Source organism: Nematostella vectensis, chromosome 15 (assembly GCF_932526225.1).
Source record: "Nematostella vectensis chromosome 15, jaNemVect1.1, whole genome shotgun sequence".
Lineage (NCBI taxonomy): Eukaryota > Metazoa > Cnidaria > Anthozoa > Actiniaria > Edwardsiidae > Nematostella > Nematostella vectensis.
Genome location: NC_064048.1, coordinates 8,175,445 through 8,191,348, shown reverse-complemented (window position 1 = coordinate 8,191,348; position 15,904 = coordinate 8,175,445). Strand labels below are relative to the sequence as shown.

General features: G+C 40.2%; 1 protein-coding gene across 1 annotated transcript; it reads left to right on the top strand.

Moving 5' to 3' along the window:
- The first annotated feature begins 2,008 nt into the window (after nt 1-2,008).
- LOC5499900 (neurogenic locus notch homolog protein 2) lies at nt 2,009-11,908 on the top strand. The gene is made up of 5 exons (XM_001621395.3): nt 2,009-2,456; nt 9,813-10,072; nt 10,776-10,890; nt 11,380-11,499; nt 11,775-11,908. The coding sequence occupies exons 1-5, from the start codon at nt 2,009-2,011 to the stop codon at nt 11,906-11,908; spliced, it is 1,077 nt and encodes a 358-aa protein (XP_001621445.3).
- Nucleotides 11,909-15,904: the final 3,996 nt, after the last annotated feature.

The following is a 15,904-nucleotide window of genomic DNA, read 5'->3' as shown; positions in this document are numbered from 1 at the left end:
GGGCGTGACAGAGCACTAAAGACGTCACGGCCATCACACTGCGGCCAAGGAAGTCACCAGCCGTGACGACTCTTCGTACCACTGGATTCTGGCTTCTGCGGCAGAGAGAGTGGGATTGCCCCTGTGCTACGGCTTTTCCACTATAATATCTTTCTCGCACAGGTTTCGTTGTACTTTCATCTTATTATCTTTCTTCATCTTACTTCTTCAATAAGCCCTACGGCGATGGGTGATTGGCGAAAGCAACAGGTGGAGGTGAACACTGGGAGTTGTAGTCAAAAACCTGCACGTAGGCGGCCATGGACAGATGGCAGCTCTTTCTCTGTACCCAGGGCAGCAGACAAGTTTGGCAGCATCCATGACGACTGAGCAGCCCTCTTCAGGACAGCACTGCTCACCCTAGTAAGGGAGGGACCTAGAAAAGGTGGTCTAAACATTGCCTGCCCTACTGCATCTGGCCAGCAAGCCGCGGCTGGCAGATCATCCATCTATGCGGTCGAAGCGATAGAAGAAAAAATAAACTACTCTTAGGAGCATGGAATGTCCGTACCCCTATGGACGGAGGAATCATAACAAGACCCCAAAGGAGAACGGCTCTAGTCGCCAAAGAACTAGCACGCTACAACATCGACATCGCAGCTTTGAGCGAGGCCCGCCTCGCCGATGAAGGTTCTCTTACGGAACAGACCAGCGGTTACACTTTCTTTTGGAAAGGGAAGGCCGCACACGAAGACAGGATCCACGGGGTTGGACTGGCTATTAGGACAAGTCTACTGAAAGAACTTCCAGACTTACCTACAGGTGTCAACGAAAGGCTGACGAAGTTACGTCTACCTCTCTGTTACAAGCGCTATACCAGCGGAGGTGTACAAGGCCCTTAGCGATGAGGCCCTGCACGCTTTTCACAGCGTCCTGATCAGCATCTGGGACGAGGAAGTAATGCCTGCCGACCTACGTGATGCATCAATAGTCGCCCTGTCACAGGGGTATATCCCTTCTCACGATCGCCGGAAAAATCCTCGCCCGCATCATGCTGAACAGGCTGATTCCATCCGTTGCAGAGAAAAATCTCCCTGAGTCACAGTGCGGCTTCCGCCCTGGTAGATGCACAGTTGACATGGTATTTGCAGTAAGACAGATCCAGGAGAAGTGCCTTGAGCAGAATATGAACCTTTACGCAGTCTTCATCGACCTCACCAAAGCTTTCGACACCGTCAACCGCGAAGCATTGTGGATTATCCTCAGTAAGCTTGGATGCCCTGCAAAGTTTACAACCTTGATTAGGCTGTTCCACGACGACATGACGGGTGAAGTCCTGTCCGATGGTGAGCCCTCTGAGAGCTTCAGTATCTCCAACGGTGTGAAACAAGGCTGTGTGCTTGTTCCAGTGTTGTTTAATCTCTTCTTCACCAAGGTACTGCTTCACGCTGTGCGAGACCTTGACCTTGGTGTCTACATCAGGTACCGGCTGGACGGCTCACTGTTTGACCTGCGACGTCTTACGGCAAAGACAAAGACCATGGAAAGGCTAATACTTGATGCCCTGTTCGCCGACGACTGCGCGCTGATGGCTCACCAGGAGAATCATCTACAGACTATCGTGGACAAGTTCTCTGAAGCATCAAAGTTGTTCGGCCTGACAATCAGTCTCAGTAAGACGGAAGTTCTCTTTCAACCCGCACCAGACAGTATCCCCCAGCAGCCATGTATAACCATCGATGGCACATAGCTGAAGAATGTCGACTCATTCGTGTACCTGGGCAGCACCATCTCCAACGACAACACACTGTACAAAGAGATTGCGGCCAGGATCCAGAAAGCGAGCCATGCATTGGGCAAACTCCTTACCAAAGTCTTACAACATCAGGACATTCGCCTGTCAACAAAGCTGAAGGTTTATAATGCTATCGTCCTCCCGTCACTACTATACGGCTGCGAGACTTGGACCCTGTACCGTAGCCATATCAAGAAGCTGGAACAATTCCACACACGCTCTCTGCGGGCAATCATGCGCATACGCTGGCAGGACCGCATTACAAACCCCGAAGTCCTAGACAGAGCTGACACCACAAGCATTGATGCCAAGATACTCCAAGCCCAGCTTCGTTGGTCTGGCCACGTCATTCGCATGGAGGAGTCAAGAATTCCACGGCAGGTGTTTTACAGTGAGCTAGGGTCTGGTTACCGCAAGAAGGGTCGCCCAAAGAAGAGGTACAAAGACAACCTCAAATCCAACCTCAAATGGACAAGTCTCCTGCCTCGACAGCTCGAGGCGGCGGCGTCCAATAGAACCTGCTGGCGTGCCCTCACAAGTAATGCGGTGCAGTCCTTTGAGGGTGACCGTCGTAGTCGCCTTACGGCTGCACGTGACCGGCGTCACCGAGCTGCTTCTGCCTCTGTCCCGACAACTGGCGTCCCATGCCCCATCTGCAACCGCATCTGTGCATCGGACTTTGGTCTGCGTAGCCACATGCGTGTCCACAAATAAGATGAGATTCAACGTATCGTCTTTCTCGGCTCGAGAGACAACCATGATGAATGAACCACGTACCATTTGGAAGATGAAAATATAAAGAATTGACAAAGTCTATCAACTCTGAAAGGTTTATGGACTTTAAGTGGTTTACATAACCCAGTGACCCCATGGAATACAGTTCAGCTTATCAGAGTAGGTGCTTATCACCATTACTCTATCTTGTTCTCTTTACTTCACTTTGGCTAGTGCTCTTTTTTGTACAAGTTTATGGAAACCGCTGTAAAAATGATATATATGATAGAGTTGTAAGCATTGACCTGTTATTTTGAATACTTGATAATAAACAATGACCAACTCTTAAAGGTACTAAGCTGTCCATAGCTGCAAATGAGAGAATATAAAGGCACGCTCTCAGACCCTGCACCCTGAGGTTAAGCTTTGCCTGCAGAAGAGGTAACCACTCCATGCTTTTAGATCCACCGGGTTGCATTTGTTGGTGTCCAAAGACAGCCCATTGTGTTAGAAAACACCATCAAAACATTCCAGGGATTAGCCAGAATTTGCTGGGGGTTCAAGGACCTGGAGATTCCAAATATAGGGGGTCTATTTAAGCAACTGGAAATTCCGAGGGTGAGGGGTCAAAACGCCATGGAAACACAGGAAATTCCAAGTGGAAGGGTCCTGTTAAGGTTGCAAAATTTTGTTTTTGAAATTCCAGGGAAGGGGGTATTGAAGACACCTGGAATTTCCAGTAGTTAAGGAGCACTGAAAATTCCATGGGAGGTGTTTCCTCAAAGGTAATTCCTTGACTTGTGCGTATGGAAAAATATTGCGACAAGTCAATGTTTGCAAGCTTATAATAACCTCTGGTAACTCTACAATGAAGCCCGGGTACATGCTCTAAAAGCATCTAGTTAAATATTAATAAAATCCTTATTGTTGGAAAATCACTCCTTGGGAACTTTCTAGAACATTTCTAGAACATTCCGTGGCATGATGTGTAAGCAGCTCGATCGCTGAGATCCTCACGGGTTTATTCGACCTGGTTCAACTGCTCTTGTGTAAAAGGCACCACTGCTGATTAAAAAAAATATTTGAAAAATCAAAACGTCTTCATCTCCGTTTAGATTTCCATTACTTATCATGTCCTATCTTATTCCCAGTGTCTGAAAATGTGCAGCTTGTACCCTTTCTTGCATTTGAAGTAACAGGCAGGCATTTTCGAGATACTGGGAAATCTAAAACCGAAACAAGTAGATAATATTGACGCGGAAGCCCTGCGGTGAGCAGACAAAACAAATATGTTTTTAAAACTGCTAGGAGTTTCATTACATAGAAAGATACGTACTACCAATCGTCATGAAAGAAAGTTATTACAACTTTATTAAAACTAATCAAAATTTACCCTTGCATTCTTATAATATTGATATCTATGGTTACAATTTCAATAGAATTTCACGAAAGCAAAAGATTGTTGACGAAATTTGAGTACACCTGTCTGAAAACTGTTTATGTCAGTTTGTAGTGAAGTTGCGGCTACCAGTTCTCTAGATGAAGTGAGCCCAAGATGACAAAAATAAACTCAGAGAAATTAGAGATGATAAGTTTGCATCGTTCGATATATGCTCTGGGGACAATTTATATCGTACTAACTGCAATCGGTGAGTTTGAATTCTTTTTTTAATAATCATGTTTAAAGACTAAATTGACATGTTATAACCAAAAAAATAATATTTATTTGAGTTAATCCTAACTCTTGAATCGAATGATTTGAGATACTCTTATGATGATGTTAATGCATCATATGCTAGTGCTATGTTCAAATACCTCAACGCTCTTCAAAATCAACTCACAAAATAAGTAAAACCTGAAAATGCAGTGTATTCAGTGCTTCTAGAAAAAAAACATAAGAAATGTACTATTTCTTCAGATATTATTTTCTAACTGCAAAATGAAGGTCTAAACAAGTTTTCATGTCTTCTTAGTTATTGCTGAAGAACGTTGTGTGGTTACAACTTTTACCGTCATCTTTATATCTCCACCTGGTAGACAAATGATTATTTAACTTAAGGAAACAAATCTGCCAAATTAAGCAGATATTTTTTAGTCTTTGAATTGTTTTTGCATTGTGCGCACGCGCTGCATTCGCAATCAAGTATGGCGACATTCTAACGAGCGCGCGCTGTTTTTGAAACCTACAACAAAGCTTACAACAAAGCGATATTTTCTTTTTTCGCATACAATTCTCGACTTTAAACTATTTGTGGGTAGCATTGCAATAAAAATTGTGGGTAGCATTGCAATAGAAAACAATTCGCCAATATTTTGTGGTATTGCTTTCTCTGGATTTTAACACATTGACCCCTGAACCGGCCTGTACCGGCTTTGGGAAGTACCCACAACCCAAAAAATTCATAAATTCAAAATAAACACAACAAGATGAAGATACTCAGGCATCAGTCTAAGGGATAAATGGTCTTGCAGATATGCATCCAACCAAGGTGCTGGCATCTACTCTTAAGCCAAATAATAGCACAGGTTCTTTGACAAATCTCAAATCGAACAAGGAGAGAAAAGCAGAATCACCCCTCTCAATAAAACGCTCAAAATACCACACAAGGGAGAGAGATCAGCAAACACAGCTCAAGACACAAATAGATACCTTTATTCTGATCCTCCAGGTACATTTCCTTGGCCTCAAAACACAATGCCCATTCCTTGAAGGATTGTACAACCACGAAAATATGTTTACGTATTGCAAAGCATTCTGGGAGATACAGGGGAAAATTCACGAGGGGAGGGCCAGTCAACACTCCTCTCCCCAAAGTCAGATGGTTTTTATAAGTCTTTTCACCCCGAAGCCAAACGAATCAATTCCAGGTCATACAGACCCAGAATAGCAGTGTAAAAATTTTGCAATCAATTTGGTTTCAGAAAAGACACCATTTAGGAGAGCTGTGGTGATTCATTAGAAAATTATTTTCTCATCCGGGCAAAGCCAAACAAGAAAAAATCATCATGAATCCACCTTTGCTTGCAAATATCCATAAGCAAGGCACTCAATTATGCCCCAAAAGACTTCATGATGTCCTGAGACACTCTCCTAATATGCTCATAGCTGTATTTTTGATGAAAAATACAAGCAACCATCAACTTGTGCTGGCTTCAGCACATCGACGAGGGATTAAAAGTGGGGACCGCAAAGCACTGCTGGAAAGCTTGGATACCGCTGACTAGGTGCAGCTGTGTTTGACTTTGACGGGCTGTATAAAACTCAGAATAGGGGGGGAGGTATCTGTTTTCAGTCTGTTTTTGGTAAATTCAGCTCCAAAAAAGCCAGGAGTCAATGGGTTAATCAACCACCCCTAGATTTTAATCAAAATAACTAGACCTTTTTAGACTTGTGCTGTGACATACACCAGTGGATTGGATCACATATATGCCATTTCTAGCAAGTGAATATCTTTAACCTAGAAAATAGAATTTTTTTTACTTGGACATGACTGGACTCATTGATAGGGATGATATGCATAGCTTTTTTAGAAAAAAATGCCCAAGAAAACATCAGATTCAGGCAAGGTTTTGTGATAAGATTACTTTGACGGTGAATATACAGGAAAAGTACCAAAAGTGGGTTGACACTGCTGCTTTGAATTTATAAAGGCAAATATTTTTATAGAATTTGGGCTCCCTGTGGTTTCCCTAATGGTTTTAACATAAGAATTATCTGTTAGAATATCAGCCATAACTTAAAGGAGGCTTGTTTGTATATCAAGCAGAATTTGCCTACACTGTTGTATGCACCTAAGCTTGCAAAAAATGCATTGTTCTCAGGCAGTGAGGCAAGCATGATTTTTAGGGTGTGTTGGTAAACACATTGACCCCTGAACCGGCCTGTACCGGCTTTGGGAAGTACCCACAACCCAAAAAATTCATAAATTCAAAATAAACACAACAAGATGAAGATACTCAGGCATCAGTCTAAGGGATAAATGGTCTTGCAGATATGCATCCAACCAAGGTGCTGGCATCTACTCTTAAGCCAAATAATAGCACAGGTTCTTTGACAAATCTCAAATCGAAACAAGGAGAGAAAAGCAGAATCACCCCTCTCAATAAAACGCTCAAAATACCACACAAGGGAGAGAGATCAGCAAACACAGCTCAAGACACAAATAGATACCTTTATTCTGATCCTCCAGGTACATTTCCTTGGCCTCAAAACACAATGCCCATTCCTTGAAGGATTGTACAACCACGAAAATATGTTTACGTATTGCAAAGCATTCTGGGAGATACAGGGGAAAATTCACGAGGGGAGGGCCAGTCAACACTCCTCTCCCCAAAGTCAGATGGTTTTTATAAGTCTTTTCACCCCGAAGCCAAACGAATCAATTCCAGGTCATACAGACCCAGAATAGCAGTGTAAACAATTTTGCAATCAATTTGGTTTCAGAAAAGACACCATTTAGGAGAGCTGTGGTGATTCATTAGAAAATTATTTTCTCATCCGGGCAAAGCCAAACAAGAAAAAATCATCATGAATCCACCTTTGCTTGCAAATATCCATAAGCAAGGCACTCAATTATGCCCCAAAAGACTTCATGATGTCCTGAGACACTCTCCTAATATGCTCATAGCTGTATTTTTGATGAAAAATACAAGCAACCATCAACTTGTGCTGGCTTCAGCACATCGACGAGGGATTAAAAGTGGGGACCGCAAAGCACTGCTGGAAAGCTTGGATACCGCTGACTAGGTGCAGCTGTGTTTGACTTTGACGGGCTGTATAAAACTCAGAATAGGGGGGGAGGTATCTGTTTTCAGTCTGTTTTTGGTAAATTCAGCTCCAAAAAAGCCAGGAGTCAATGGGTTAACGGATTTAAGGAAAATACGTTGTTTTAAGTTTTCCCAAAAAAACTTGGAATTATTCACTCGATTCAATCTCCTTTTGCGCGACCAGGAAAATTTTCAAAGATCGGTAGAAAATTCAAATTTCAAACAAATTAAATTCCCTTTTCAGAATTTTAAAGTTGATCTATGCTTTGTTTTAGCTAGATTGATATAGGTGAAAGGTTTTAAGAACAACTTCTCATCATCAAATACAATACACCTATTTCAAGGGCGGAAGAAACATAGCTTCTTAGGCTAAATTGGCTGAAATCTACCTTGTTTTTGACGCGGTCGACTAAGAAAATATTATTTTTTTAGTCGATATTATTTTTTTTTTACTCGGGCAAGTTTCGGCTAGAGCGTCGGGCACGTTTCGGCTAGAGCGTCGGGGACAGCTCGCGCACCACTACGTAGTAGCTCATATTACGCAACGTAACTTCACCGGGTTTTCTAATAGAAAACGGAGAGCGCGTCGCAAACAAGGCACGTTTCAGCCAATTTAGCCTAACAAACTATGTTCCTACCGCCCTTGTTATTTCAGGTTGCACTCTCTTGAATCCAAATGTCATAAAGCCCTATACAAACGGCGCACCAGCATTGCTGGCGAGACGCTGGCGAGACGTTGGCCCAGCAATGTTGGCGCAGTTTGAACATCGTGTTGGGAGGTTCTGGCGAGATTTTGATTGAGCTCAATTTTTTGGCCAGAACTTCGGCAGCATTTCTTTTGTCTCGTGGTCATTCTAACTAAGCACCCGCCAGCATTATTAGGCCAGCGTGCAAACTGCCCCAACACATGGCCAGTTTGTGGGTAATAAGTTGTTCACGCTTGACTGGCGTTTGATGCATGACGGGACAAAAGGCAACACAAGGTTCCGGTATTTTATTTGTGTTTAGCAAAGACAATCCACGATTCCCCTGGATTCCGGTTGAATTTGGGTCTATTTCGTATCATGACGTTTTAGCGGTCAATTTTCATTACTCCAAATGACAAGAGGACGATGAAAAACAACGAAAAAAAAAATAGAAAATAGCACGTAGGATTGTGTTCTGTATGATACATTTCAGTCATATATCGTTTTTACGACCAAAAAAATTGCGGTATGTTTTCTCTCTTTGAACAGCATTATTTGCTATTTGTCGCTATTGAGAAGATGCAAATGAGCCCAGCATTGTTGGGTTTGTGTGCAAATAGCGTCAGCAAAGCTCTGATATGCTTAAATGATCACTAGACGAAGTAAATTCCTTACGAAGTGCTAGCCAAAAGTTTGAACTCAATCAAAGTTTCGCCAACACTCGCCAGCTTTCGCCAGCACCTCCCAACACGGTGGTCAAACTGCGCCAACATTGCGTCTGGCCAGAAATGCTAGCGCAGTTTGCACGGGGCTTAACCCACTATGGCTCATGGGTATCGTAGTAGTGGCCAAATCTTGATCTCTGAAATAAATGAATAAACTAAATAAAATAAATTTGTAAAGCTAATCGGCAAATAACCCACCTCGCAGCTTGAATGAATTACGAGAGCATACAGCGTGCACGGTTTGGGGCATAAAGGCACCTCGGGTTGCCGTCATACGAGTCATGGGTGACCACGGAATACAACTTAAATCGAAATTGTTGTTTTTATGTTGTTGGAGGGAAATCAGCGACAAACCCTCGGAGCAAAGGCACTACAAAGAGATCCTCTGCCAACTGCGACACTAATGCTCCCCATGAAAATGTTTAAGGTTGCATAAATAAGAATGCCTTTGTAAACCTGGTTTATATTGACTTTTATTCACCTAATAATTGGATACTCATTATGCACTGCGGGCTACGACACATGGGTTCTAAGAGTGCATCGTTACCAAAGAGTGCGTCGTTACCATAGAAAGATATTCTAATTCTTTTACTTCTTATCTTTATTGCTATTTTGTTATCTTGAGCCGGTTACGGTGTTCACTCGTTTTCTCTATTGTTCTCTTTCGAGATTACAGTTGTTGTAAGCGATTCTTTCTTAACTTCATAATCGAAATTGGGATGTATGATTGTTTTGTGTGTAAGAATAGACATCATTCATTTCAAAATACCAAAAAAATCCAAAGAGAAGGACTATAAAATAAAGGGGCTCTCTAAACTGAAATAATAAAAAAACCCGAAACAACATAACATTAGGATTACTTCGCCCAAGTGTAATATTTTCAATACATTACATTTGCTCGATGTGTGACGTCAAACCCTAATAATATAAGAAAGTATAGTTTGTTCAATTAAAATTTTTTTTAATAAACCTGGATGGTCAAGACTTTGATTTAAGTGATTACCGAAATATTACTAAAATCACACTTCCGTAACCGTGCCCCTTTAACAAGATTGTGACCACTTGTACAAATCGCTCAACAAAGTTCTACAAAAATCAGGCTAAGCATATTATAATAATATTAATATTATATGCTATCTGTTTCAGTCGTCACTGATGGTTGCAAAAAGATGATATGGGAAAGAGTACATCTCAACAAAACCCTAGTCAACCACGATATCAGGAGCGTCACTGCTGAATCAGAAACTCAGTGTCGTATTAAGTGCTGGTTCACTGATGGGTGCCTTTCCTACAGCTATGGACCAATCAGCGGAGGCCCCAAAATATGTAACCTGAGTAACTCAGACCACAAGATGCACCCACGTGACCTGGTAGACAAGCCTGATTTTCGGTATCGATCTGCAGAGGTGAGATGCCAATTATTCATCATTCTTTTTACCTTGAAAACTGTCGTTGTACTTGTCTCTCGCTCAATTCGTTATCCGGAAACCAGATACCGTATTTACCCTGCTACAGTACTGGAAGTAATGCAACCGAATTTTGCCGAAATTCGCCAAACATTCCGCGATAACATCTGAAAACATCTGTAATTCGCAGCCAGGGTAACCATATTTAGAAGTGTTAGCCTTTAAATTTTTATTTTTTAGTTTTTGTTCAGTTACATATCGATCTTTTTATACTCTCTTCTCTAGCTATAATATATTTATTCAGTAAGATCCAAATTTGAAATAGAATCCTGTTCTTTCTCGGCAACGGCTGGCTCGCCATCTTGATTTTGACGAGTTATATAGTGCTTAGCGATTTAATCCCAGCGCTTCAAAGGCATTCGGAAACCCATACCACTGGATTAAATGGAACCACGATTCGCCGTAATTAACCAATTATTAAAATCTAACCATTATATGAATATTTCTAATCCCAAGGTATTCTCTGTCAAAATGGAAGTCTCTTTAAGAATGAAGGGTGGTCTTAAATGGCTGTGTCACATGGTCTTAGAAGAAGGTCATATCAGTCGGGCTGTTTTCATACATTAGATGAGAAGCTTCAATAACTGTTCTTGTTTCTAAGAAATTCAAGTTTCTAAGAATCTTGGTCCTCTTCCTTCCCCAGAATTCCTGCAATTGCACCGAGGAGTACATTTGTAGAGTGAACTTTGAGAACAACACTCATCGCTGTGAATGTCCGAAAGAATCATCCTCAGGCACATGCGCAAATCCCGCCCGTGGTAAGACAGCCAAATCAATCCCAATTGGCGCAAAGGGTTGAGTGGAGGGGATCAGTAAGATGGTCACGTGACGTCATTGATGACGTCAATAAAGTGAAACTACCCTGATGCCGAAACATCGTATCACAACTAAACTTATGTGTCATGTAGATGTCAAGGGTGGGAGAAGGGGGTATAACAACGTGGTCGCGTAATTTGCGAAATCGTCGACGTCGTCAAAAACAGAAATATAATAAAATTTAATATTTCTTTAATTATTAAGCGATTAATGCTTCTATGCAATGCCTAAATATTACATATATTATGTGCTATTGGTTCACGTGTTGACTGCAATACTCTACCAACACTCTAACTGCTTTTTGTCTTTGCTTTAGCAACAAAGTCTTGAATAGGTACCCCGGTCGGAGTCGAAAACAAAACTATTATACCCGCTAGCAGTTTCTCCGCAAATTATTTAGTATTGATAAATGGTATTCTATTTATTCGTAGTGAAACCGTGTGGTTCAAGTCCTTGCAAAAACAATTCAACCTGCACTAACAAGGACGAAAACTCTGGCTACGACTGCACTTGTTCTACTGGGTTTACAGGAAGTGACTGTGAAACTCAAGGTAACAAAATATTAATCAATTAAAACAAAACAAAAATGCTTTGACTTTTGATCGGTACTTTTCTATTTCTTCAAAGTTATAACGTCTGATTCAAGTCATTGCAAAAACGGCGCAACTTGCGTTAATAAGGAAGAAAACGCTGGTTGCTGCACTTTGTTCGACCGGGTTTACGGAAAAAGATTGTGAAAATAAAGAAAAATTTTTCTGAACAAAATAAACAGGAAAACAGATGCAAATCCTTTAGTATTGATGAATGGTGTTCTATTCTTTCGTAGTAAAACCATGTGATTCAATTCCTTGCAAAAACAATGCAACCTGCATTAACAAGGACGACAACTCTGGCTACAACTGCACTTGTTCTGCTGGGTTTACGAGAAGTGACTGTGAAACTCAAGGTAACAAAATATAAATCAAATAGAGCGAAAAAAAAGGTTTTTTTTATTGGTGCTTTACGCTATTTCTTCAAAGTTATAACGGGTGATTCAAGTCACTGCAAAAAGGCGCAACTAGCGTTAATAAGAAAGAAAACTCTGGTTACAACTGCACTTTATTCGGCCGGGCTTACGGAAAATGATTGTGAAACTCAAGGAAATTGTTATTAACTAGATAAATAAAGAAAAAAAAAATCAATTTCTTTAGTATTGATGAATGGTATTCTACTCCTTCTTAGTAATAAAACCGTATTCAAGTCCCTGCCAAAACAATGCAACCTGCATTAACGACAAAGACAACTCTGGCTACAACTGCACTTGTTCTGCTGGGTTTACGGGAAGTGACTGTGAAACTCAAGGTAATAAAATATTAATCAATTAAAACGAACAAACTGCTTTACCGTTTTTTTTTATTAAAGCAATCTATATATATATATATATATATATATATATATATATATATATATATATATATAGTGTTGGTTTGAGAAAAATACAAACTACATAGGTTTCCCTACAGGTCTGTTTCGTGGTTGCCCACTCATCACTCATCATGAGTGGGCAACCACGAAACAGACCTGTAGGGAAACCTATGTAGTTTGTATTTTTCTCAAACCAACACTATACACCGCTCTACTTTCGAGTATTGAGCACTTTCTATGAAAGCCTTCAACCATCATTTTATATATATATATATATATATATATATATATATATATATATATATATATATATATATATATATATATATATATATATATCTGATAACTATTAGCAAAAAATGTCAAATGTCAAAAAAGTCAATGTTGTACATGGGTAAGGGCTGGGTTGGACTGTACTTGTGTAAAGCGTTTAGCTGTTTATAAACAAAAAACCAACACTCTAACTGCTTTTTATCTTTGCTTTAGTGACGTTCTGTATAGATACCCCGGTCGGAGTTGAGAACAGATCTATTATACCCGATAGCAGTTTCTCTGCGACATCCGTATACAACACTAAATATCTGGAATATTATGGCCGGTTAAACGGAGATAGCTGCTGGGTACCGAGAATTAACTTCGCCGAATACCTTCAGATCGACTTGCTCTCTGTATACCAGATTTGCGCCATAGCTACACAGGGATGTTTAAATTCATACACTACAGCATACAAGCTATCTCTCTCTCTGGGAAATGATTCCTGGAGTGGCTACAAGGAGCATGGTGTTGAAAAGGTAGATCGCATTACCCAAAGCACATCACTTAAAACCAGAAAATTAATTAGGCCTAGAATAGAACGGCGTTTGCCCTAGGCTCCAGCATCCCTCCCAGCGTCTTCCACAGTAGAAATTCGTTCTATTCGAAGTAGAGTTCTGCATCCCTTTTCATCCATTTTCACAACTCAAACCCAGGTAACTAGCGAACTACACGCTATACCGAACCGTTTAATTCTATCCTACTCAGTTAGACTCCAACTTCCCTTTTTATTACCCCGTTAAACTTCTAACTTCATTTTTTATTATTCTATTTATTTTTGAGTTAGCTCTACCGACAGATTTCAATAGACTCCAATAACAAGAACCGCCGAAAAACTGGACTGATCTTGGTTTCTCTTTAGTGTTTGAGTTACCGAGTCTCTACTATATATTTACTTCATGTCGAATCAATTAAAATACCCAAATAGTCGTCTGAAATATATCCGAAGTATATAAAAAAGGCATCGTTTTTTTTTTCAGAACTTGGAGTCTGCTTTAAGGATCTTTTTTCTATCGCCCTAGAACGAATTATTAATATAGTTGCCATCGCCATGGTGATCTTTTTCTTTCTTTTTACAGGTGTTTGATGGGAACGTGAACAGTTATGAGATAAAAAAAAAAACAATTTCGCGAGTCATTCAAACGCAAGGCTAATCAGGTCTATTCCTATTGACTTTATGATCCATATCACCCTCAGGGTGGAGGTGTACGGTGTGAAATAGCGTACGGTCCCCTCAACTTCTACAAGGAACGACTGATATTATTATGAATTGTAGCAGGGACTCATGAGCCTTTTTTTTTGTTTTAAAAACATTTTTATTGTTTTTCAATATTATACAATTATATTATACAATATTATTAGTATTACAATATTATTATTATACAATATTAATAATATTATACAATATAACATATATACTTACTGAAAAAAGAAAGGACAATAACATAAAACATGAAACAAGACAAATGAGGCCCCTGAGTGCAGCCATAGGCTGAATTCCTCTGGACTTTATTACACGGATTTACAATACACATTATTTTGCATTGCTCATTGGTAACGTATAAATGGCCTTATCCTTGTCTATGAAAGCCATGTAAATGCTTTTATTATCCGGCTGTGATTGTACGCACGCTCTGATTGGCTAAACCCCAGGCGAGATTTCCCGTACAGACCTAGAGGTCCCTCTGAATCCGTACGGACCGGCAAATTTTTCTGTTTTGGAAAACAAAAAAATCACGCGATTCATTTGAAAAAAGCAACCCAACAAACAAACTATAAAGTCCCCAAAGCTAGAAGGCAGTCCCTCAAGCTAGAAGAATGAATTCAGATTCAGAACATTCTGAAAGCGAATTTTATTAACCTGAAGATGAAAACATGGTGCAACAACAATTGCAATGGCAACAAGAAAAGCCGAAGTATCAGCGATTTTTTCAGGAATTCGCCATGTCTCTGGATGCACTTTCAACATCTTTAACGCTCCAGTAATATATAACCAGAACAATCCAATGAAACGTCGCAGAATGATCATTGAGAGCAATGACGAGGACTAAGACATTTCCTAAAGAATGTTGTCTTTTTTAGTCAAAAAGGTGCGAAAAAGCACGATTCGTACGTTTTCCGAACTCTTGAGAGACTTTTGTGCTATGAAGTTTCTTGCTTACTTTGTGAAAAGTTTCTTGCTTGCTTTGTAAAATCCAAACATTGTAAGGTAATTTGAAAAAAGTATATGCTCGTTCTAGAGGCAAGAAAAGATGATAATGTTTTTTCAATAAAACCGAGCAGTTTTTTATCCATCGTTTGTGATGTTTAGTTCAATCTCAGCGGGGAATTCCTCGGCCCTAAACTAGATCCGCGCGCTGTTTCAGAGCACTTCCGCCGTAAACCGGAAAATACTTTTTAAACGCACACTTTCTCTCCTTTTTATGCAAAAAGCCGGATAATAAAAACTTTATTAACCTCGTTAGCTCGGTCTGTACGGGAAATCTCAGACTTCCCGTACAGACCTCGCGCTCGGTTAATAAGTCTTTAATAGGCATATAAACACGAATTTTCTATAGTTTTTTTTTACAATGCGAGCGACGCAAAATCCATACATCAAGGGCTATTTAAAGGGGTGGGGGGGTCACATGCTTTTTGCTTTTTAATCATTTTATAATCATGTTCATAATTATCACAATAGGTCAAAAAGCACTGCTACAGTCGGATTTGATTTTGTCGGCGGGGCAACCCTACAAAACTCTACAAAACCCTACAAAACTCAAATAATGTTATTTTTGGTTTGAGTGCATTTTAGTCCATGGCGGAAAAACATGACTTGACGCTTAAAATAAGATCGTATCGAAAAATATCGGCAATTACTATTGGGGAGTAATAGTAAACAAACCATGAAGTGCGACTTTTCTGAATTGCGCAAGGATAATCAAGGAAAAAAATATTTCGGGCTAACGTTATTTGCACGCCTAATATAGACCGGATGGGAGAAGTCGGAGGGCTTTCAAGGCAATCCAACAAGAAAGAAAATGGCTAAAATCTTCTAAAGCAAACTAGCTTGGAAGCTTGGTGACTTTTCTAAAACACGAACGCGCACTATAAAGATTGGTTCTAACTAGAACGTAAGCGCAAGCGTAAACGGAAGCGCAACACCATTGAAGTTAACACACTCAACAACCTTTTCTTGTATCAAATCGAAAAATACTGAGGATAGGTTTTGAAGTGATAAATATTTCAAATTCGTTGTTT

Bases quoted from the DNA above. Each gene is read 5' to 3' on its own strand.
- LOC5499900 (XM_001621395.3), top strand. From the start codon at position 2,009: ATGCGCATACGCTGGCAGGACCGCATTACAAACCCCGAAGTCCTAGAC. The intron at 2,457-9,812 runs GTCTGCGTAGCC...TATCTGTTTCAG, and splicing joins CATCTGTGCATCGGACTTTG to TCGTCACTGATGGTTGCAAA. The intron at 10,891-11,379 runs GTAAGACAGCCA...ATTTATTCGTAG, and splicing joins ATGCGCAAATCCCGCCCGTG to TGAAACCGTGTGGTTCAAGT.